The 24,067-nt window shown below is 38.7% G+C and overlaps 1 protein-coding gene across 4 annotated transcripts in view; it reads left to right on the plus strand.

The window, feature by feature from the left end:
* SPAST (spastin) overlaps nt 1–23,252 on the plus strand; it is a 60,825-nt gene extending 37,573 nt beyond the window's left edge. For all 4 annotated transcript variants that reach the window (XM_075924923.2, XM_075924924.2, XM_075924921.2 and 1 more), the window contains 6 exons: nt 2,120–2,199; nt 4,154–4,196; nt 4,928–5,007; nt 12,644–12,714; nt 14,544–14,584; nt 17,987–23,252. In XM_075924923.2, the coding sequence (XP_075781038.2) occupies nt 2,120–2,199; nt 4,154–4,196; nt 4,928–5,007; nt 12,644–12,714; nt 14,544–14,584; nt 17,987–18,109 (438 nt within the window). In that variant the 3' untranslated portion in view covers nt 18,110–23,252. The remainder of the gene's footprint in view (nt 1–2,119; nt 2,200–4,153; nt 4,197–4,927; nt 5,008–12,643; nt 12,715–14,543; nt 14,585–17,986) is intronic.
* The last annotated feature ends 815 nt before the right edge of the window (nt 23,253–24,067 follow it).

The raw sequence follows: 24,067 nt of genomic DNA on the forward strand, positions 1-24,067 counted from the left end.
TAACTGAATGCTGAATGCATTACTTTTTACAGCGGAATATACTGGGTGAAAGGTTTAAATAATTATTTATGGGGAAAAAGTCATGATTATTATGAGTGGAGTTCATAAATATTTGAACAATATTAAAATTGAGTCGTCTATTCAACTGTCATTTTAATACAAAGAAAATTTTTACTATTACAAATCACAAGATAATTCAAATTAGTTACTGAAAGAGTAATGGAAGCTTTGAGTTTGATTCAAATGTACTCTGTACAGTTATTCAATAAAATAAATATTTGAAGTTGAAATCCTACAAATTTAAAACTTATTTTACTTCCCTTTTTCAGGCACATAAATATATGTAATAGAATTTTTTATTAAATTGCTTGAACTTTCCTATAAGTGTAATCTACACAAAATGACTTTGCTCAGTCAGCGACAGGCCTCACCTGCTAGTAGCATGCATTTATGGAAATAGTAGTGGCAAAAAGATTATATATAACTATTGCCTGTTTTGCTGTTCAGGGATATATTTTTCCCTTCTAATGGAGCCTGGGCTTTCAGAAATGTGGGCCTTGGAGGAAAAGATGATTCTGGCTAAACATTAACTTACATTTTTTTGATGTATACAACTATGAAACTATTATAAGGAGGCTTTACATCTGGGCTATGTCTAGACTGCAAGCCTCTTTCGAAAGAGAGCGTCTTGACTGCACGCGGAATTTCGAAAAAGCAAGCCGCTTTTTCGAAAGAAAGCACCCAGTGAGTCTGGATGCTCTCTTTCTAAAAAGCCGGTTTGCTTTCAAGAACGCCTTCTTTCGAAAGAGCACTTTCGAAAGAAGGCGTTCTTCCTCGTGGAATTAGGTTTACCACCGTCGAAAGAAAAGCCGCATTCTTTCGATTTAATTTCGAAAGAACGCGGCTGCAGTCTACACGCAGGTGAAGCTTTTTCGGAAAAAGGCTACTTTTCCCGAAAAAAACCCTGAGTCTGGACACAGCCCTATAGTAAACAGTCATTTGATTTATGGAAAATGGCAAACAAAGCAAGATTATAGGTTCTGCTGAAAAACACAGCGTATGTAAGGTATCTTGGTTTCAGTTTTATTTGTAATTCTCTACCTCGACAACGGAGCAGAAACAACAGAGTAGTTCAGAGACAGACAATGAAAATGGTTGAAATCATGGAAAAGCTTTGACATAAATAGAGCTGGCAAAGATTGGGACACTTTCTAATTTAGAGATATCATGATAGAAGTATGTAAAATTAATGGTAGGTAGAAGATAGTTCTTCCATTTATTCTTTTGTTTTAAAAAAATGGAATATTAAACAGAATTTAAGAGGCAGCAAATCTAAAACTTATGAAAGAAAGTACTCTTTCACATAATGTTCTTGTAGAATTCATTGCCGGCAGATATTATTGAAACCAAGAGGTTGGCGGGATTCCAAGAGAGAACTGGACAACAGTTATATGAGTAATTGAAACATCCCTAGTTAGATATAAATAAAAAAATTGGAAGAGATATGAGCCTTCATGATTCAGGTTATCACTCAAGTTCGTAACTGAAAGACTTTGGAAGAAAATTCCTCTGTGGGTAGGCTATTGCATAATTATCTACTTAAGTCTTCTGGCACTTTCTTTTGAAATATTTGGCAAAGACCACTGTCAATTAGGATACTAGACTAGAGTGATCATTGGTCTGATCTGGTATGGGAGTTCCTGAGTTGTTTCAGGTTTAGGTAGGTTTCAGTATGGTTTCACTACTCTGAATCACAGTAAAATGAGACTTTTTGTTTAAAATAGTAAATGTAGCACAACAACTATTTATTTTTTTAATCTGGAGCACATTCTTAATACAAAAATTCTTCAAGGCCATATAGTCTAATTGCCAGTCCTAACCATAGCACTTGTTTTGGTCTCCAGATGCTGCTATGGAAAACTTAGATGGAGTTTAACTATACCAGTTTTTTAAACTGCAAACTAGGCAAAAAAAATGTGGATAACATCAGACCAATACATGCACAAAAATGAGCATTTAGTATCACCATCCAGTAAGTGAAGTGCTTTTGGGGTTGTTTTTAACTGCTTATTGCATTGTTTTCGGTTTTCAGTTTTACTCTTGCTTTACAATATTATAGGTACAGTCTTCTGGAGAGGACCGAATACTTGTAATGGGAGCAACTAACAGGCCACAGGAGTTGGATGATGCTGTTCTCAGGTATGTACTTTATGCCCCTTCTAATATATACTAAAAGACACAGTTGCTCTTAAATTAGTTCCAATTATAAATAGCAAGTTTCCCAGTTAAGTATCTCACACTTTTCAAATGATATTGGACTAAAATTTGCTAGAGTTGTTGGGTGATAAGCATTTAGTATTTTGTTAAAATTTATTTTAAAGAAGTGCCTCGGCATTCCCTTAGAGTTACTTGTCCTTTAGTGCTGTCAGCTTGAAATAGTCTTGAACATCAGTGCTTATTGGATCTTTTCATGTCACTAGTCTGTGTTCTTTGGGTCCAAGGGTACACTGAGGTGAAAATCTCTTCCATAGACACTTCATAGAAGTTGCACTGGATTTCTCTTTTGAGTCATGGTATCCTCAATAGTTACAGGGCCTTTGAGGCCTTGTTTCACATTCTTACGACTCTTTTAAACCTGTATCTCCCATATACATCTTTAATGCTAGACTGAGGAATGTGGATTTGACTTACTGGCTTCCTTTAAATTACTCTGAACATGAATTACACTCCTCAGTGGTTTCAAACGCTCCAAATCTTCTGAAATTGTGTTTTAAAAGGATGCATTTCATTCATTATGTCACTTGTAAGGATTGATGTTATCAGCCTGAGCTTGGAGGGACTTATCTGGAGCATTTGACCATTCAGATTTATTGTACAGAGATGTAGCCCATGAACTTGTTAGCTCTACAAGCAAGTCATTCCTTCCTCCCATAAGAGTTTCAAGGCTCATTTCATTAAGGCTAAGACAGCATGAATGGAGTGTCCATAACATTTGTATCTTTAAAATTTGCAGGCATGCTACCTGGAATTTCATTCAGACCTTACGTATCACTCCATATTTGTATTTGGCCCTCAGCCCATTTTCCTAAGTGGTTGTACTACTTGTTAATAGCCTACAAGTAAGAATATACATACGCCATACTGAAGGAGAGATTTCTCACTCAACTGCCTCATTCAAGAGCAAGGTTTTCAGATTTGCTGTTCCCTATCTAAGTTTTCTTAATTTTTTTGCTGTTGTAGTAGTCAGGATTTACCGGCATGGTGTCCTGACAGGTCTCCTGCTCCATCAGTGATGATAAATAGTCAGGTGTGTGTACATGTGCACTCAAACGTGTTCCTTGTTGATTTGCACAAGTAGTCAACATAGCAGATGCCGAGAGAGCCTCCGAAGACCACAAATCAGACAAGGATCGAAGGTGCCCAGCCAGGTTTATTATTAAGCAATATAGAGTAACAGTTGTTAATAGACTCTACTGAACACTGTGCATATGTACCTGTAACAACGGACCGACTCAGTCAGTGGGAAGTCCCACTGCCCCATGTCGGACAAAGACTGCCTCTCCAAGACATCACTTTATATACGGGTACAAACAAGTTATTGCTCCTGACATGTCAGGTTGCCACCCTTTGATGCTACTTAGATACCACCCATCACCCTGCACCTCATCGGTCAATTAGAACATCGCTATTCATCATGTTGTCATTTTAGATCCTTTCCGGAACCTGGATTGGTGTCTGTGGAATGTGGGTACTAAGGTCTTTTTTAACAAACTAGTGGAACTATCCCTTTGGAATGTGCTTCAACTTGTGACCATTACCAATTACTGTTTTACAGATGGTACCTATTACCAATTAGTATTCTACACCTGGGCCTATTACCAATTACTTTTTGTGTCAAGTTCTGTGAGCAGGGCCCTGCCTCTTGCTTACAACTTAGCTTTGCTTTATATTAACCAAGTTTTGTCCGTTGTTAGCTAGGTGTCAGGCCTCAAACCAGGCCTGTTCTGTATGGACTTTTGTTTTGTGCCTTCATCTTACTAAGCTATCAATGGTAGTGTTGGTTGCAAGGGTGTAAAGTGTGTATTTTTATCAACTGTCTGCTTTTACTAACTAGCTTTTCTGAAGTATTAAAATGTTACTTTATTTTTTTCAGACGATTCACCAAACGGGTGTATGTATCATTACCAAATGAGGAGGTAAGTGTGTGGCTTGTGAGCATTTCTTTCTGTGAGTTCTTAGTATATTTTTCTATAAAAGAGATTCTTATCTGCCCTGGTAATTAGTAGACTTTTGGCAAATCACTGAATTTTGTGACTTTTAGTAGTTTTCTAATTCACTTTGGCCAGTATGGTAAGTGTATATCACTCAGGTGAATTTTAAATTTGTTACATTTTGAGGTACTTACTAGAATCAAGTCTGCTAGTAGCTGCTCCTTACTTCTGAGCATCTTCCTGTTGTATAGGCAGTGTCTTGTTGAAACAGACAAGGACATGTTTTGATTTGCCTAGAAAATTGCATATTTGCAACAGCAAGTGTGCTTGGTTTGAAATCATTCTTCAATGGAAAAGGTTAAAATTGTGTGGTCTAATTTTAACAGTTCTTCAACATAAAAACAAATTGTTAGCACTGTTCATTATCTTAGCAGCAGTAGAAGTGTGTCTGATCAAGGTTTTAGTTTTGCTGTCATGATTGTACAGGTCCTGTCTGGAACCTCTAGAACCCTCAATTTCATGATTATTAAATCCAGATGATCCTTATAAGACCGCATTGACATTTACACCATAGTCAAAAGTACTACAAAGTCGTACATACAAACTTCTGAATTCACAGAAACATACCATATATTTTTGTTGTCTTCTAATAGCTTAAATAGATTTTTCTTGTGTTCTTGTACATTAACTTACGGTTGATAAATGTTTCTTTTCAGACAAGACTGATTTTACTAAAAAATCTTTTAAGCAAGCAAGGAAGTCCATTGACCCAAAAAGAGCTGGCACAGCTAGCCAGGTAAGATTTTAATAGTCATGCTAACTATATTGCTGGTTCACTATGTTAACTGCTCTGTTGGTTACATTTAGAACTAATGTTAATTATCAGGCACCCTGAGATTGTAACCTTGTTTGTACTTAGAATCGCAGAAATGTAGGACTGAAGGGACTTCAAGAGGTCATCTAGTCCAGCCCTCTGCACTGAGGCAGAGTATACCTAGACCAGTGGTCACCAACCAGTAGATCAGGATCAACCAGTAGATCAGGATCTACCAGTAGATCTTGGAGCCTCTGACAGGTGATCCTGGCCAAACCAGTCAGGAAGCTATCAAGTGCTGGCACCTCAGTTGCCTCTCCACCCACTGTCATGCTGCTCCTGCCCTCTGCCTTCTGCCTTGGAGCTGCCCCCCTGGGAGCCTCCTGCTTGTTGTGCAGGGTGTAGGAGGGAGAAGAGAGAGGGCGCTGATGTCAGGGTGTCCCTCCTCCCCCTACTCCTGTACCCCGTCACCACACAGAGAGAAGGGGATGGAGGGAACTTGTCAATGCAAATCTGTCACTCTCACACTGTTTCTGTCATTCTCTCAAACACACACTGTCCTTCCCTCCCAACATGTACATGGGGTTTTGTTACTACTTTTACTGCTTGCAAAGTGGGTCGTTGTTGGGTTTTGACTGGTCTGTGCATTTCATAACTTTACACTTAATTCTCTGCGTAGGGAGTTCTAAAATGCCCAACCTGGCACGTCTGGGGTAATTATCCCTGTGGTAATTGTGCTCCCGGAAGCGGCTGGCATGTCCCTGCAGCCCCTGAGAGAGGCAAAGCAGGAAGTCTCCATGTGCTGTCCTTGCCAGCGGACACCAGACCTGCAGCTCCCAGTGATCAGTAACAGAGAACCGTGGCCAATAGAGGCTGTGGGGTTATTTGCCTGGAGAGCGCACTGGGGAGTGTACCTGTGCTGTACTGTATTGGCTGTTTGGTCACTCCCAGGGTGGTCGGAGGAGGGAGGGACTCAAGCCCCCAACCCTATGCTCCCCAGGCAAATGCCCTAGGCCATGCCAGAACCCACCCCACCTCCCTACCTTCAGGGCGTCCCCTCTCGCACTGTGAACCCCTTGGCCCAAGACCAGAGCCTGCACCCCAACCCTCTGCCCCAGCCTGGTGAAAGGGAGAGAGGATGGGGGAGGAACCTCAAAGAAGGGGCACAAAGGAGGCGGGGCAAGGGTATTTGGGTCTGAGGTAGATCTTGGATTGCACTTGAATTCAAAAAGCGATCTCATGCTTAAAAAGGCTGGAGACCTCTGACCTAGACCATTCCTGACATGTATTTGTTCACCTTGTTCGTAAAAATCTCAAATGATGAGGATTTATGGTTTTCCTTGGAAGCCTATTCCCATGCTTAGCTGTCTTTAGAATCATAGAGCTGGAAGAGACCTCAGGAGGTCATCAAGTCCAGCCTCCTACCCAAGGCAGGACCAATCCCAACTAAATCCTAACTAAATCTTGAGGAAAAACTTGCTCATTTTAGTATCTAGCCTAAATCTTTCTTGCCACATATTAAATAGATTTTTTTTTTGTTCTACCTTCAGGAAGACGATAAATTCTTCTCCACATTTACTCTTTATAATAGCAGCACTTTTGTTGACGGGTATCTGTTTTCCCCCTAGGTTTTTTCTGCAGATTGTACATGCCAGTCTTTTTAACTTGGCCTCCTAGGATGGGTTTTCAAAACCTTTTATGGCTTTTGTTGAACTTCTCTGGACACACTCCAGTTTATCCACTTTCTTAAAATGTGGCATCCTTGGACACCGTCTTGTAGATGAAGCTTCATCAATGCTGAATAGAGCAGGATAATAACTTTCTGTGTGTTAAGTACTTGATGTGCCTATTGATACACCTCAGAACTATATGACCCTTTCCCACAATTTCATCACGTTGTCTTATTTTGTTCCCTTGATAACCCCAGATCCTCTTCAGCAGTACTATCAGTTAGCCAGTTAGTCTCAATTTTGTAGTTGTGCATTTGATTTTACTTTCTAAATGAAATACTTTCCATTTGTCTATTGACTTTCATCTTTTCCAATTTTAGTCCATTTTTAATTCTATTCCTGTCTTCTAAACTGCGTGCAGCTCTTTACATCTTGCAATCTATAAATCTTGTAAGTGTATTTATCACTCATTATCAAAGTCATTAATGAAAACATTAAATAAGAATCCCGAATAGACCCCCAGTGTTACCGCAATAAGTGGATCCTCTCTAGTTTGACAGTGAACCATTGATAACTCCTTTTAACCAGTTCTGCATCCACCTTACAATAATTTTATCTAGAACACATTTTCCTAATGTGCTTTTATGAGTTTGCTTATAAGAATGTTATGTGGGATGATATCAAATGCCTTACAAAAATCAAGTCTACAGCTTCTGCCCTATTAAGTAGGCCAGTATCCCTGCCAAAGAAGGAAATTAGGTTGGTTTGGCATGATTTGTTCTTGACAAAGCTATGTTAGCTATTATTTAAGTATAGACTTAGCAGAATTTGATTTTTTTTTTTTTTAATATCTAGATAATATGTCTTTAATCAAATTACATTTTCACAGTTGATTTCACAAACTTTTTGTAGGAGGGTCAGAAATTTAATTAAAGACAGTACATGTTGAGTTGCATAAAGTTAAATCTTTATGACAGTTAAAACACACATTGTTAACACCACAAAAGATCTGAAATATCCCTGAGCAAACTCAGATTTATCACGCATCACTTTTCTTTGGCAACTGTAAATGTTGATTATCAATGGAAATGTTGTGTGATTAAAATAGATATTTTACCAGCATTTACCAATAAAAATCTAATCCTTTCAAGACTATTTATATGCTCTAGCATACTCTTTACATTTGTATATAAGGTACATTGTAATTAATGTGTTAATTACATCTCTCCAGGTAGTGAAGTTGAGCTGTTGGTCAGTAGTTCCCCGAATCTTTTTACCCCTTTTTTGGGGGGAGCCGGGGGGGAGGGGAGAGGGGGGAAGGAGGAGAGAGATGAGTACAGGTTGAACATCTCTGGTCCAGCAAGACCATGGATGTTGCTGGACCAGAGAGCCCTGGTGGGGCCAGGGCAGACTGTGGAAGAACCCAATATTAGTAGAGGAGCCGATCCCCCCTGGTTTGGCAAACTCCCTCCTTTGGGACTAGTCAGGTCCCGAAGGTGCTGCACCAGGGAGGTCCAACCTGTACTACGTTCCCCGCCCTCCTCCCCTTCTCCACCCATCCTCCAGGAGTTCTCACAGATAATAGCTATTAGTTCCAAGACTGGTTCAGCTAGTTGCTTAAGTAAGGTGAATTTCATCAGGAAGTGCTGACTTGACTACATTTAGCTTATGTAAATATTCTCTAAACCTGGTCCTTCCTTACTTTGGCCATCATTCACTCTACTTGTTTAATATCAATTAATATTAACAACAAACTGGTGACAGTTTACCTTTTTAGTGAAGGCTGTTTCAAAATAGGCATTTTAAAAACCTCAGCTTTCTTAAACCTTATCCATTGTTAGGTCTTCTTTCCTTCTAAATAGAGGACCTACAGCTTCCTTCATCTTTCTTTTGTTCCTAATACATTTATAAAACTGCCTCTTATGTCCCTTTTTAGGTGTAATTCTTTAAGAGAGTTGCACACACCTTTGAAGTTATGAAAAATACATGGTTTTTTCCTGATCAGGCTATGTGAGTACTGTTAACACTGTTTTCTCACCATCTAGCTCTTCTGTTGAGACATGTTGATTAGCACCCTGCCAAGAGTACGGAGACAGGAAAGAAAGGCAGGCTTCTTCCCACTCTGCCTGTAGGCAAGCCTCATCTTTCTTAGCTGACTAAAGAGAACACCTGCTCTGCATTTCATATGCATTTCAGATTGAAAACAAATTTCATTGGTTTTTGTTTTGCCTTTTTCTGGCTTGTGCATTCTTGGGGTTGGCAAAACTGAAATTTTAAACACGGAATAGCAATAATTCCATAATTGAAGAGCCTTTCCCATAGTTTTGCTGTTTTGAATGTTTTAAACTTGCATTGAAAAATACCTAAAAATTCCTTGTGATACCATGCGCTTACCTCCTCTCCCTCCTTCCCCCCCCCCCCCGAGGTTAAGTACCCCATTACAAATGCTTTTTAGGAGGCAGAGAAGAAAATAAAATATTCCTTGCTCTAATGCCATATTTCTGAGGTACTAAAGAATCTGTTTGGTAAAGGGGCGAAAACCAAGTGAGGTGCAGGGCATCAAGTATTTCAATAGTGTAACTTTGAGTCGTCGTCTCTTTTGTGTGAGGGGCATATGCACCCATGTGCAGCAGGCTAGAACTGTCAGCCTGTTTGTATCTGCAGTATTGTCCTCCTAATTCACACTTGCAGAAACCATCTTCAGCCATATCAGATACACTAACTGAAGCAAAAAATGGGGTTGCAAGTTAAGTGCTGACTGTAGATTCTACCTGCAAACATACAAACATCATTAAGCACAACTTTTCAAAAATTATTTGTACTATCCCTTTCTGTATTAAAGATGCTCACTTGACTGACTTTCCACATTGCCTTGTTTAGCAAGAAACTGAGATTTATCCTACTCTTTAGTCCTTTGTTATTTTATTAAATCCTCTTCCTCCCTCAGACAGAAATTGCAGTTGGGCATGGGACCTCCAGAAAATTGGATGAACTAGCTCCCTTACTGGGCCATTATTGTCTCTCTTGACAATTTCTAATGGCTGCTTTTGAGGTGCAACATACAGCCAAAAAGTTAGTATTCTTACTGCTCCTTTTCAGTGTTGAAAATTATTTTTACTACTTGTTTTTCACATAGGGGAAAACAGTCCTGGTTTTTCCCCTCTTTCTTTCATAGAGGACTTCAGCAAACTTTTTAGCACCTGTATGGTTAAATGGGAGAATGAAGCTAAAGCCTGATATATACCTCTCCTAGCCCTGACTGGAGATTGAAAGCGATGTTGACTTCACTGTACTTAGGAGGAAAAAAAACCTACCTTATTTCTTAAATGAGCAATTAAGGACATGATTTGTCTTGCTTTGCAGTTCTCTTCTAAAGTACTTAGACATGTCATGCATAACAGGAATTGGATGGCTCAGCACTACAGTGGCTTAGTTATTCCTCTCCAGCAGAACTTGGAGTGGTGATTGAGTAATTGCTTATCCTCTTCATCTGCTCCCACATGTGGGATCACAGAGGTATCCATATTCTCTTTCCTACTCTCTGGCATCTATGTAAGACCATGGCAAGAGATTGAATTGCCAAGGCCTCAACTGCTGAAAGTATTCCGATTACACTCTCCTACATATCTCCTTTTTAACTGATGCAACCACCACCATTACTAAAATTTCAGAACACCTCGAAGAAATTGGCTTGAGAATGAAGAGCAACTGGCTCAAGCTGGGCATCGTTTTGGTCTTGGTGGTCAAAAAATGAAAAAACTTCTGAAGCGTTATCCTAAACATTGTCTCCATCATGCTTAGAAAGCATATCATCTCCATTGGTGCAAAAGCTCAAGCTTGGTTTGTTTTGCCACATTAGGCTTGGATGTCTGGGTGGCACTGGTACCCTTTTAAATCTCCAGTTTATTAGGGACATTATTTGTTATGCCCAGAAAAGGACCAGCTTCTTGTAATCTATGCATTTGTCACCTGCAGGCTGAATTATGGTAACTCATTATGAAGACAATCCACAGGCTTCAGCTGCCCACTGCCTTTGTGGCTTAGGCTGCTATGAGCACGTCAAGCCTGGATTGAAGTCCCTCCTCTGTTTGCTAGTTAGCTTTTGATACTAGTTTAAGGCTTTGGTCCTCCTTTTCAAAGCAGTTAATGGATCAGTGTCAAGCTGTATTACAGACCACATTTCAATCAGTAAACTACAGAGATAGCTGTACTTCTGTCAGAATTCAGATTACAAAGCCTATGAGTGTTTGGGATAAAGCATTATTGATGGGAGGGATCCAACTGTCGAACAAACTTCCAGAGAAAATCAGGTGAGCCCAGAGTATGACTGTTCTCAGGAAATGCTGCAAAATCTTCCTCTCAGGAAAAGCCTTATCACCCTAAGACTGACCGACTCAGTGCTGACACCACTTTCTGTCTGACACCCCTACCAACTAAAAAAAGATTAAATAAAAAAGCAAAACCCCCTACCTAATATTTTTTTTCTCCCCAAAAGGAAGAAATATCTGTTCTTCATGGAGTCTACTAGGGACTCTGCTATTGGCTTTTACATAGAAGACATTCAGACACTACCATAATAAGCAGCAGAATAAAACTATAAGAGTATGTCTACACTGCCACCCTACTTCGAACTAGAGTGGCTAATGTAGGCATTCGAACTTGCAAATGATGCCCGGGATTTAAATATCCCAGGCTTTATTTGCATGTTCCTGGGCGCCGCCATTTTTAAATGCCCGTAGTTCAAACTCCCTGCCCGCGGCTACACGCGGCACGGACTAAGTAGTTCAAATTAAAGCTCCTAATTCGAACTACCGTTATTCCTCATTTGCAAGTTCGAATGCCTACATTAGCCACCCTAGCTCGAACTAGGGTGGCAGTGTAGACATATACCCTAAGATAGGCAAATATTTTTGGTGACTATTTTGAAAATGCAATTTTTCAATAATAAATGTATACTTACTGTGTGTGCCTGCTGTATTAACAAAAGGTTGTGAGTTTTAATGGAAAACTTCTTACAATGTAAGAAGAGCCCTAACAGGAACTCTACATTTTTCGAAAAATGTAAAGATTTCTTTCAGTTCTTACCATGTTTTTCAAGTTTGATCTGAGTGAGATTGCTGCAGCAATCCCCAAAGTACAGTAGAATCTCAGTTACGAATACTGAAATGAAGGTTATTCGTAACTCTGAAATGTTTGTAACTCTGAACAGAATATTATGGTTGGTCTTTGAAAAGTTTACAGTGGATATAATACAGCTTTGAAACTTTATTATGTAGAAGAAAAATGCTGCTTTTTAGCAATCTTAATTTAAATGAAGCACAGGAACGGTTTCTTGGTCTTGTCAAATGTATTTGCTGTCTCTTCCTTTTTTTCTCTCTCTCTGCTGCTGCCTGATTTTGTACTTCTGGTTCCAATGAGGGGTGTGGTTGACCGGTCAGTTTGTAACTGGTGTTCGTAACTCTGAGGTTCTGCTGTAGACTGGATCACCAAAGAAATTGGTCATGGGGTAGAAGCACAACACAAAGTATTTGCCATTAGAATCTAGTCATTGTGATATGAAGAAGCCCCAGCAACTGTATCGGGACAGTCCTAGGCAAGTATTTGAGAGTAGAAAGTGCTATCTAGTGGGTTGTTTGAAGAAAAACAATTGCATTTATAAGTGAGTGTGTGTTTTATAATGGTTGTCAGCAATAGATTTTAGCTGCTAGACTTTGATTGCTTAGAATGCTACTTACATTTAATATTGATATTAAACTTGATGCATTAAAGTGTTTTCAGTTGAGAAATGTGTTCTAAGTAACATTTGTGTCATTTACTAATTATGCTGAGCAATTTGTTATCTAATCTGAAGGGAAATACTATTTCACTTTTTGGTGATGTGCATGTATTAAGATGCATTTCACAGTTTTGTTTTGTTTTTCTGTCCTTCCCTTCTCCCCCTGTAAAAGAATGACAGATGGATACTCAGGAAGTGACTTAACTGCATTAGCAAAGGATGCAGCACTGGGCCCTATTCGAGGTAAGTAATGTGGCTTTTCCTATAGTGCGTTTTTATTATTTTAAAACCTCTACAGGAAATTGAGATGCTGTGTCATCTTAGTCATTTGTCCATCTCTCCCCAATCTCCAAAATTAACCAGAATAAATCCTGAGTCTTGTAATGCTAAGACACTGTAGCATTGCTTTTTGGTGCTTTTCAAAATGTCATTATAAACCATTTGATATTTATAGGTGATAAAAATGTTTCAATTTTTGTCTTCACTCATGGAATTGCATGTCTCCCAAATTAGTGTCAATTCCATCTTAACTAGATCATATCCCTCATAGCAGTCTGTATTGGAGAATAGTCTTCACCTACTTCATAAATTGAATGTCTAAAAAGTTGTTGATCATTGGTTGTTTGTAGTCTTCAGAAGGAAATGCCATAGGGGAATTGTCTAATCTTATCTGCATGTATGAAAACAGGCTTTCAGTTGTTAGGACCATTTGCAGGTTCAGTGATGGAATTACATGAACACAATCAAGTAAGGCCTGCCACACTGTCCTATCTTTTAACATTCCTCTTTTTAAAATTTTTATTTGAAACAACACTTAACTTAGCACTGCTCACTCTCAATGCTGGAGCCAAATTGGAGGCTTGTGTCAGAAAAGCAGCCTTTCAGTTACCGTTAAGCTACTCAGTTCTTCTAGGTATTGCTACTGTAGCTAATCTGCTAGATTGGGGGGGGTCAGCAGAGACAATTTTATGAAGTGATGGCTAATGGTAATTTAAGTATCCAAATATATTGCCCATGTGTGCCACGCTTACACACTCTCCTCTTCACTTTGGAGTCTTTCAGAACGGCAAAGAACTGAGGGCAATTGGAGGATGTGGTCCTTCTGTAACTCAATTTTATGTCTCTATAGGTTGAGGTGCCAAAGGCCCCCCCCCACACACCCCAATAGTAAGCTGTTTTGAAGTGATTCATGGGTTTGAAGCACAGAGCACAAATTCTAGCATGTGAATCTGTAAATATTCTGAACTCCAGTTGCTGGGAAGAAACTTTCTTTTCAGTAGTTTCTTTTAATCAGCTGTTGTTTATCAGTGTGATTAGACTTGGGGAATCACAGGTCTACTAAACTGCATGAAAACTAGGGAACATTATTGTATTAAAAGTGGCTGTCTCAGAGCCATCATATGTTCTTTTTCTCCAGTAAGATGGAAACCCGTGCTTACACTTAAAAGTTGTGTACAGATAAAATGTTATAATATAAAATGTTCATGTTGAGCATGTACTTATTTGAGAATAGCCCATAAAAATTGCATTGTGGGCGTTCAGTGTTTTCTCCTTCTCCTTTCTGGCTTCTGTCTCAAATGTGAAATTTAAAAAAAATTCTCCTTCTAAATGCCAGCTCTACAAACTACAATTTTTATATCCTTCTAGTAGGAAATCTTATGCAGAGTAACTGAAAGTTCTCTGTTACACTGTAGTCTGCAATCTGTTGTCAATGAGGTGGTTATTTGAAGACCTCTATAGAATCATTACTTTTAAACTTTGTGCAAACTAATTTCACTGTCTCGAACTTAAATAATTCTGTTCATTCGCAGAGAGAAATGGAATCATTTCATACTCTCAGCTGTGTTGGCTGTGCCAGGGCTAAGAGGAGTGAAAAGCAATAAAAATGTAGTCACCTAAGCGCTCCCACTCAGAATATATAAGGAGTAGGCATGTTGCATTGCAAGGTGCCAGTACCGATTTTAATCGCTTATCAATGTAGAATTGAACATAAAATGTTTTAGGCATTAAAATTCTTGATGTCTTTTGTGTGAAACTCATTGCTCGTGTGTCTTTATTTTTTTTCTAAACAGAGCTAAAACCAGAACAAGTGAAGAATATGTCTGCCAGCGAGGTAAGCTGCGGTAACATGACTATTCCGTCTGGGTGGAACACATATACATGTGTCTAAATTATTGTAAAAACATTTTTCCCTAATTTTAAAAAAATTCCTTGTTTGAGTTAAGAGAAAAGATCTCTCTTAAAAATATTGGTAACATGGAGTCCTAGGATTTCCTCCCCTTCCATTTCCTTTGAAAGGCTAAAGTGACTTTTAGTATGCTGGGACCAACATGGCTACAACAACACTGCATATATAAAAAGACAAAGTGGGCATGGTAACGTTGATTTTTAAATCTTCTCTTCATACATACATACATACATGTATGAGAGAGAGAGAGAGACTTTTGTGCTTACAGAGCTGGTTTTTTCAGGTCTGGGAAATGAATTTTATTACTAACAAAATTGTATTTGCAAATATAAAATGCTGAATAGTAATATTTTTTTTTTTTAAATATCAATATGAATGTCTTTGGCATTATGGTAAGAAGCTCGTAAGATCCATGTTGAGAATAAGTGTATATAACAATAATTGAGGTAGTGTCAAGTTTTGTGCGAACTTACTCCCCAGAGCTTTAGTAGGAATGGATGGGAGGTAACAAGGGTGGGCACAATTTGACTCGTATTAGTGGTGAAGATGGGAAGAGAAACTTTTTTTTCCTCTTCAAGATACTAGGTGCAATATATTATCACTCCATGTAACCTGTGCTTCTGGAGAATGCATGTAGAATTTGACTTGGGTCAAACTTCAGTGCATCTACAGTGCCCACCAGCAGAGAACACATGTGTTGAAACCAACTTCAGGCTTAAACCTTAAACTATTCAAAGTAGCTGAAAAGCGTGTATTTCATAAATAGATTAGTTTTTCAAAAAAAGTATGTAAACTGTGTCTGAACTGTAAGTTCTTTAGGGTTGGAGCTGTTGTGTTTGTACGGTGCTTAGCACAGTGGAATCCTGGTCCATTACTATAATAATACATCTTAGTCTTATACCAGCATATATAAGTGACTGCCTTTTGGCTTACCATTTCCAGCATCTGGGAAAAGGCCCAACTTTGGACTCCTCCTCAGTCTCCTTTCCCATCTCCTGATTTATTAATCCTGTCCCTCCACACACCCTTCTTCTCTGAGAAAGTTAGTGTTATTTAGCGTTTTCTTAATCTCTACCTTCCAGCCTGGCAAAACAGCTATATTGCTAGATAGTACTGAGTCCTGCCATGAGGGTGGGGGACTGGACTCAAGGACCTCTCAAGGTCCCTTCCAGTCCTAGTACTCTATGATTCAGCCTAGAAGTAGACCATTGTCCTGTAATGGCCTCCAATGTTTTTTTGGAAGATTGACAATCTAAATCCATTATGTTTCTTCTCTGCTTATATTTCCACAGTCCCTTATGAAGCTAGAGCAGAGCATATAACCCAATATATAATAACTTCATCATAGGGGTCACAAACTTGGTGCATCTCAGTATTAAATTAATACATAACATTTCTGTGTCCATCACAGAAAGGTAGTATCAAACGAGTAGCTTAAGTGATATGTCCGCCTAGTACCCATGCTGTTGTTTGTGTGAATGTTTTTCTAATCTCAGAAGGCATGCAAAAAAGACTGAACAAATCAAAGCCCCAAGTGTACAACTACTTCCTGAAAAAGTGGAGCAAATGCATGCCCAATGCATATTGCAGGAAAGGAGTAGGGAGAAACTTAATTTCCTGTCTAGCTGTTTGTTCAGAGTTGCAGCCTTATTATTGAAGTTTTTGTAAAAGGATGAAGACCATGTAAGAGACGTGGAGTTCACCCTGATAAGGGATTCCCATAATCCTGCTATATTTGTAAGCTGATCTTTGTCTCTGTCTTTAAAGATTTGCCTCTGACAGGGTAAGCAGAAGCAGCAGGCAGAGGAGCCCAATATAAATGCAATGTATTTCATGTTTTCTGTTGATGGTACACAGCCAGCCATTAATTCTTGGATGGTGGAGTCTTTCTACACCTAGCTAAAAGCCTCATTGTCATAGGATTTGACTGTACATAAAAAAAACAAATTGCTGCAATTCCCTCAGTCCAGGGTATTTCTTTTTCTGTTGTCATTGTAGCACGTCTGGCTGCACCAGCAAACACTAGGCCCAAAGAAGTGTGGAGCTTTTGAGATCGTAATGTATGTGTTTGTGTAGGATTTGTGCTTCCCCAGAGGTCTGTATGGGTGTGATTAGTTGTGTGACCGAAGTGCTATGCTGTAACCTACCCAGGTAGATGCTGCAGGTGTGAACTAAAAAGTTCCTAGCTCTCCTTTAACAAAGTCCTTTTTAAAGAGAACTATGCTAATGCAAATGAAGAGTCTTTCAGTTTGTGTAATCCAAACTGCAGAGCAGTTTAGACAGTCTTAGTGACTTGTTGGGAGGCTTTCTCAGCCTCCCAAGGTGTGAAAGGTGTAGAAACTGTTCTTGTTCGTTTGACAATCTGGAATTTTTTCCTTGGTTATTTCACCCTTCCTTGAATTAGCTTCTCCCTCCCGGTTCTTAGCATGTAATTCTTGCATAGCCAGACTGCTCTAAGGAATCAAAAGAACAATATGCTAAAGTTACATATGAATATAATTTTGGAGAGTAAGAGTATATACTTTTGGTGCATGTCTTCTGTGGACTGGGGGCATTTTACAATAAAACACCACTGTATGAGAAGTAGGGATGTGAATGACTAGTCGACTATCCAGTAAGCAAATGCTTATCAGATAGTCAACACACTAGTCAAATAGTTGCTCCCCCCTCTCTTCTGCCTCTATCAGAAAAAGGCAGCAAGTGGGGGAAGGGGATGGGGTGCTTTAAAGCAGCAGCGCCATGTGGAGCCCAGGGCCAGACTGTGGGCTCCACAGGGCGCTGCCACTTTGAAACACTGTGCAGTGCCTGATGTTGGGCTCCCCACAGCAGCACTGCATGGGGAGTGATCCCGGGCTCTACGTGGTGTTGCCGTCATGGGGAGCACAGGGCCAGTGGGAATTGCTTGAGCCCCTGCTGGCCTGTGCTCCCTGCAGCAAATTGCATCGACTATTCGATTAGCCAATTAATCTAAATTTAACATCCCTAGTGAGAAGACATTTTAATCCTGTTATCTGTGAAAAGACAACATTATGAACAAGGTCCTCCTGCTCTGAGCACAAGTCCATCACATGCATTGACTAGCACCATCTAGTTGAATAGAAACTAGTAATATTTCACTTTTTTAGATCATAAGAGACTTAAATGTTGTCAGATTTTTTTTTAATTACTTGTGGTCTTCATTGTATTCTAATTCTATTGTAGCTACTCAAATCCAAATTTTAACAAGCATGTATATTTGTAGTGTTCTGAAAGTAAAATCCAAAGTCTTCATTTGAGTAAGCACATGGCATATTCATGGTCTTAAAATACCTTTCATTTTTTGTGTAGATGAGGAATATCAGATTGACAGATTTCACAGAGTCTTTGAAGAAGATAAAGCGCAGTTTGAGTCCTCAGACCCTGGATGCATATATTCGCTGGAACAAGGACTTTGGTGATACCACAGTTTAAAGAACTGCTGTATAAAAGTGAGGAGAAAGTATTGCTCGCAATGAGCAACTGGTACAGACTGCGGGAATGCAGCCAGAGTTTACAAGACTTCTCATACCTTTAAATATCTGCACTGGCAATTTACATTTGAAAGGAAAATTATACAATGTGGAAAGTGTTGATTAAGGCCTCCTTGCCTTTTTAGTCAGGATTTACTCGCAGGCCATGGAGGTTTAAAGCACAATAAAACCTGGGGTAAAACTTCTAGCAATCTAATCATGGTATGAACATTAATTTGTGTATTTTGCTGCCAATATAAGGTTCAGTTGTATTGATTGCTGAAAGATTTATACATATAGGGTCATCCCATCCCCCCCCATGACATTTACTTTTCCTGCTCTCCTCCTGGTAATTACTAACTTACAACTAGAACTCTGTACATTTTTTTCAATTTTTTAATATTTTATTCATACTGTGCCAAATGAGCCATTTCCCCCACAACAAGAACAGCATTGGGAATGAACATAATTTTTTTTAAGTATCCAAATAGTAACAGACCAGCTGCTTTCTATCTTGTCCTTTGTCTGGTTATAGTGTGGCTATACAATTCACAGAACAGGTTTTTTTAAATACCTTTGGTAACAGAACAGCAAAATCCCATCAAACCAATTGAAATTATTAAAAATGTGTTAAATTAGTTACAAATTGCTACATTATGTTGTTTTTCCTCAGTGCTGTTTTTCTTTAATCCCTTTGTAAAGCTTCCTCGGTGGAATGCTAGCTTATTCTTAAGGTATGTTAACTCTTACTTGAAGCCCAACTGATTTTGGAGAGAATAAATGATGCTGTCCAACTGTAAAGTTTTAGAACTACTGTAGTATTTCTACAATGTATTAGTTTGTTTACAGTAACTAAAAGTTTAGATAAGTTTCCATTCTCGCCCTTACTTTAAGCTACAGAGGAGAGCATTAAAATAAGTGGCTAGATATTTAATACATAGCACACAGTAAATTTTTATACCTTTCATGTGCTTCGGTTTGTATACTAAGATCTGAAATAAACTCAACTGATCTGCTTTTTTTAAAAAGTAAAATCACTACATTCTTTGTGTGTGTAAAAACAAAACAACAAAAAAACACCAAAAGCTTTTTTATATTAAATGACATAATGAAGAAATTTAAACCATGACCTTTAAATACTGTAATAAAAAGAAATGAATATTTGGCCTATGCTGCATACAGTCAACATTTTGTTTACAAATTCTACTGTGGAGCTAAACTAGGATTAAAACATCCATAAGAAAATCTTTGTAGGATGGCATCAGATGCCTTCTTCAAAAAATCTACAGTAATTACAAAAACGAACCTCCCCAACTTGTGAAGATTTTGCTATAAAATAGTGCCTGGATTTTTACCATCAGTAATTTAGAAATCTGTTTATATAGCTTGTTTGTAGGTTTTCTTCTAAAATTGGAAACTTGAGTGTTTTCTATTCAGGTTGCCATCAAAATATTAACTTTTCTTATTGCTTCCAGAATAGAGCAGTCAAATCACTGAAGAGAGTTGATCTTCTAGTTTAGCTATAAAAAGAATTAACTGATGTAGGACTAGGATGCTTACAATTCTATGACAGAGCCCTCTTTTATCCATTGCACAATATCAAGAAGTATAGAATGGCGCAAGCTCTGTCTGCTGTTCAGAGACCTAAATATGATTTTTCTGTTCAGGTCTGAAGAACTGTAGAGATGGCTTAATATTACAAAAAGAATTAAAGCAATAGCAGGAGATCAGAAATAGAAGAGGCACTGTTACACTGAAATGCCCTTTAAAGAGTATAATCTGTTTGATTAAAAAACTGCAAGAGTGCAAAGGTGTGGGTGTTTTGTTTGTTTGTTCAAATATTATACATAATGAAGGTATGTGAGTTCTGTTCCTGGTCCAACTCTTGGGACAGCTTGGAAAGGTAGAAGTAGCACTATAATATTTTGATGCCTCAGTTTTCTAGAGGTTTAAAATTCTGTTTTGTTTTGCCCTAAAATTGTGAAGCTGGGCACTTCTGGGTAATTCATTCTACCTTTGTCATAGATTTCATCGCTAAAGTTGGTTAGTACTTCTTGGTTTCCTAGTCAGACTTAAGACTCCTCATTTCTCTTTCCATGAAATTGTGTAGGCTTGTCTTAAGTACCATTTGGTGCAATAATTATTTTAGGTAAATAGTTTTATTTTAAATATTTTAGTCTTTTTAATTTTCCGAGCAAAATTTTCCTTTTAGTCCATTCCTTCATGTTTCATTAGTAGTGTCAGATTTCAGAGTCACACATGAAGTGTAAAAATCATTCCTCACCTGTTAATGGAAAACACCACCTGCATGATGCAGCATTATTAGCTAGGGTCACAGAGAAACCATAAATGTTCATATGCATCAGAGAGAGAGAGAAGATTGTTATTTAATCTCTGCTGTGTAGCCAGTACAGGTCTCTGATCCCTCTTACATCCTTTTTTTGAGCTATTAGGCACTACGTTTTCTCAAAGCACAGAACTGGAAGAGGCCAGGCAGAAGTGCAGCTCAGCATTATAGCACAGTCTTGCATACTTCTCTCACTAAAAGAGTGATTTGTGAATGCTGGGAATAGGCCTGCCTTATATTCAAATCAGCCATTCCTTCTTGCTTGCACATGGACTTCATCCAGGTTCTGCATTGAGAGTTTGTGTTTAAAAAAAACAAACAAACCTAGCTTCTGTTGCTCCTGGTCAAAATCATTCTGATTAGCCAAAGTTAGCGCTGCACTACAGTAAGTGGCGTAATAGCTAACCTCTGTCAGGCATGGAATTCAATGTAGAAAATCACATGGGTGGGAGTAGGAGAATCAATTGTACGTTTTTTTTTTAAATGAGGAATGGGCTCCAATCCTCCTCTGAGGATATTAATAAGAAATTAAGTGTGATTAAAGCACACTATGTAGTTTGACGGGGGAATGAAGGACTGATGTAATCTTCTCCACGGAATAGAAATAATACATTTTGTCCAGTATACAGGAACAACTATAACATCTGTTGACTCGGTTGCCAGATCCATCCTGAAGAATACAAGCTTAATTATCAAGCATTTCAAGCATTTAATGCAGGCCATCAAATTATTTTGTAACCTGTGTCAGTTGAAATTGACATTTGAGCAACTGCTATGGACTTCCTTATCCAAGTGTGAAGCAAACCTGTGTATCTATTTTGTATTCACCCACATGTCAAGGATATTTCATAATTACTCTAGCCCTATCGATGCTACAGTGCCTCAGCCGACATCTCCTTCATGTCAATGCAGTGTACGCGGGGTTCTTGGTTGTTTTCTGCTGGTCTCCCTAAATGTCATTAGCTATGTTCAAGAAAGCAGTCTTCCATTTCTCATAGTTGCACCTACCTTGAGGGTTTTACTAGCATAACTATTTTATTGAGGGTTTGAGACTTTCCACACTCCTAATAAATACAGCTATGCTGGCAAAACTTGGTAGCATAGATCATGTCTCCAACTAAATGTTATGTATTTAGTTACTCCACAATGCTTCACTTTGACACTTTGCAGATCTCTTGTGTTTCTCAGCTACGGGAATGGAAAGAATTGTCGTCTTAGTTAGGCTCCTTCCTTGTTCCCGTTGTCCAAATGCCTTTGGCATTAATGGGTGTTGGTGACCTTTGCCAAATTATATATGGGGAGAATGAAATAAAAAGGAGTGAGTAGGTAGTGGTATAACCTGTTATTGAGGTCACTGTGTCATACCCCAATGACCCTGACGCCTCAGGCAGATTGGTAACAATCTGTCACAATTGTGCCATGGTTCTGATGCTGCTTTGTTTCAAGGCAGTTGTTGGTTTCACTATAAGCTAGGTTCTCTTGAGCTGTTGAGTATTGAATGATGCTTCTTCACTTGCTTTGGTGAATTTCCATGTTTTTATTGTTTAGAGGTCTTAGGAAAGGGTATGAGCTTTTGACAGTTTTATATAGATACAAGTCAATAATGACAAGCCAACTTTTTATTGTCCCTTGCTTCCTGGCAAAGAGAGAGGATCAGCTTTTATAGTTTTCAGGTGATGTGTGCTAGGGTCTTCCTACTTCTGGAATATCCTTTGTCTGGTGTACACTGACAACTTACATTGGTATAGCTACATTTCTCAGGGTTGCAAAAGATTAATACTCCTGACCAAATGTAGATCGTACTAGGTCAATAGAAGAATCCTCTGTTAACCAAGGTATCACCTCTCAGGACAGTGGATTACCTATTTCAATGGCAGAACCCCTCTTATCAACATAGACACTACACTTCAGTGTAGACTTTACTTATTGTAGTACAGCTGCAGCGCAGCAGCTATAGACATTCTCTTAGAATGGAAACTCACTTTACTTTGGCAATAACTATTTCCTGAGCCCAGCAGTAATTGGCAAAGTAGAAACTTTAATGGCCAAAAATCCATTGGATAGATTATATCACTGAATTTGTTTTCAGGCATGACCTTTTGATCTCCAGATTCTGAGACTTAGGAGATAACATTTTTATTTTTGCAGTAATTCTCTAAAGTGTTTCTTTAGAAGACTTTTATAATCCTGTTCTTAGAGAAGTGACTCTGAAGGAGAGGGGGAATATTTCTACCAGTAGATTGTTATATATAGCATTTATCTGTTCTCCAACACTGTGGTTGTGATGCTTCCCTTCAATTCTACGCTGCTTCTGCCTTTGTGGGAAGAAGGTAGTGGGGAGGAATCCTTTTTTAATGTAGTCTCTCACCTAATTGAAGATGTGAGATACAGGGGGGAGTTTTGGAATTTGGTCCCTCACAAGTACAAAGTTGAACCATGTCAAGAGGCCACTTTTCATAACCCAAAATTCCAAAAAGCAAAGGTGCAGACAAAACAATATCATAGTTTGCAGCAAATTTACCAGATGATTCAAACTGGAGTGAGGTTAGTTGTATTTTTGCTCTGAGAGACTCATACACAAGTGTGTCCTTTCGTGAATGTTTTGCTTTTGAAATGTTATAAACATTGCTACGGAGTATTAAGCTATGTCCTCCTGTTGGTAAAAGAAAAATGTATGTAAAAAAGCATGATGAGCATTCACATAGCTTTAGTTTCAGTGTTGATTGCCCCACAATAAAATGTTGCTATTTGTCTTGTTTTTACTGTTTTCCTGTCTGTCAGTTTTGTTACATAAGTTGTCCAAAACTGAATCTTATTCAATTACCGCTTATAACATTTTCTGATGTAATACCAGAACATGGGGGGCATTGAGGGGAAATGTGTAAATACCTCATTTCATTTCTGTAGGACAAGACTCACTTCAAGTATTTAAAAAGTTAATGTAAACCTAAGTGCTATTTCCTAAATAAACAGTGTGCAGATATTGAATATGTGCAATTACCTCACAATTGTGCCAGATTACAAATAAAGTGGAAACTGTGATTCGGGTGACTATTTAATCCCAGTGGTCTGGGCCAACAGTTTGAAAATACAAGGGGGAAAAAAACATGCCTCAGCCCAGCTAAAGCTCCTCAGCTGACTCATCCTGAGACAAGATTCTTTCTCTCCATGGGGGGACCAAACTCATAATCAAAGATGGCAGACCAGTGGGGGAAATTGGTTATTTAGTGGAGCTAAGAGAACGTGTGATAATGCTTGGAGCAGAAGCCTGGGAATTTAAATTCATCACGCTTCCTTTCAGTGACTCTGTCTAACCCCTGGTTAAGTCATTCTAACACAATTTTGGAGGAGAATGTCTTTACCATATGTAACACAGAATGCTTTTAAAACCACCTCATTTAAGGAGTCAGGCCAATAGCTCCATGTCACATTTTTATATTTCTCATCACAGCTAGTTGTCTGCCAGTGACTTTGAATAGTCAATTTTTGTTATCCCCTGTATTTCGCTGCCTCCTTCTCTCCAACTGGCTGTTCCTTACAGAAAGGCTGTGTTTAGCTTTAAGCTCTTCAGGG

The sequence above is a fragment of the Pelodiscus sinensis genome, chromosome 3 (assembly GCF_052426305.1).
Source record: "Pelodiscus sinensis isolate ZL-2025 chromosome 3, ASM5242630v1, whole genome shotgun sequence".
Classification (NCBI taxonomy): domain Eukaryota; kingdom Metazoa; phylum Chordata; order Testudines; family Trionychidae; genus Pelodiscus; species Pelodiscus sinensis.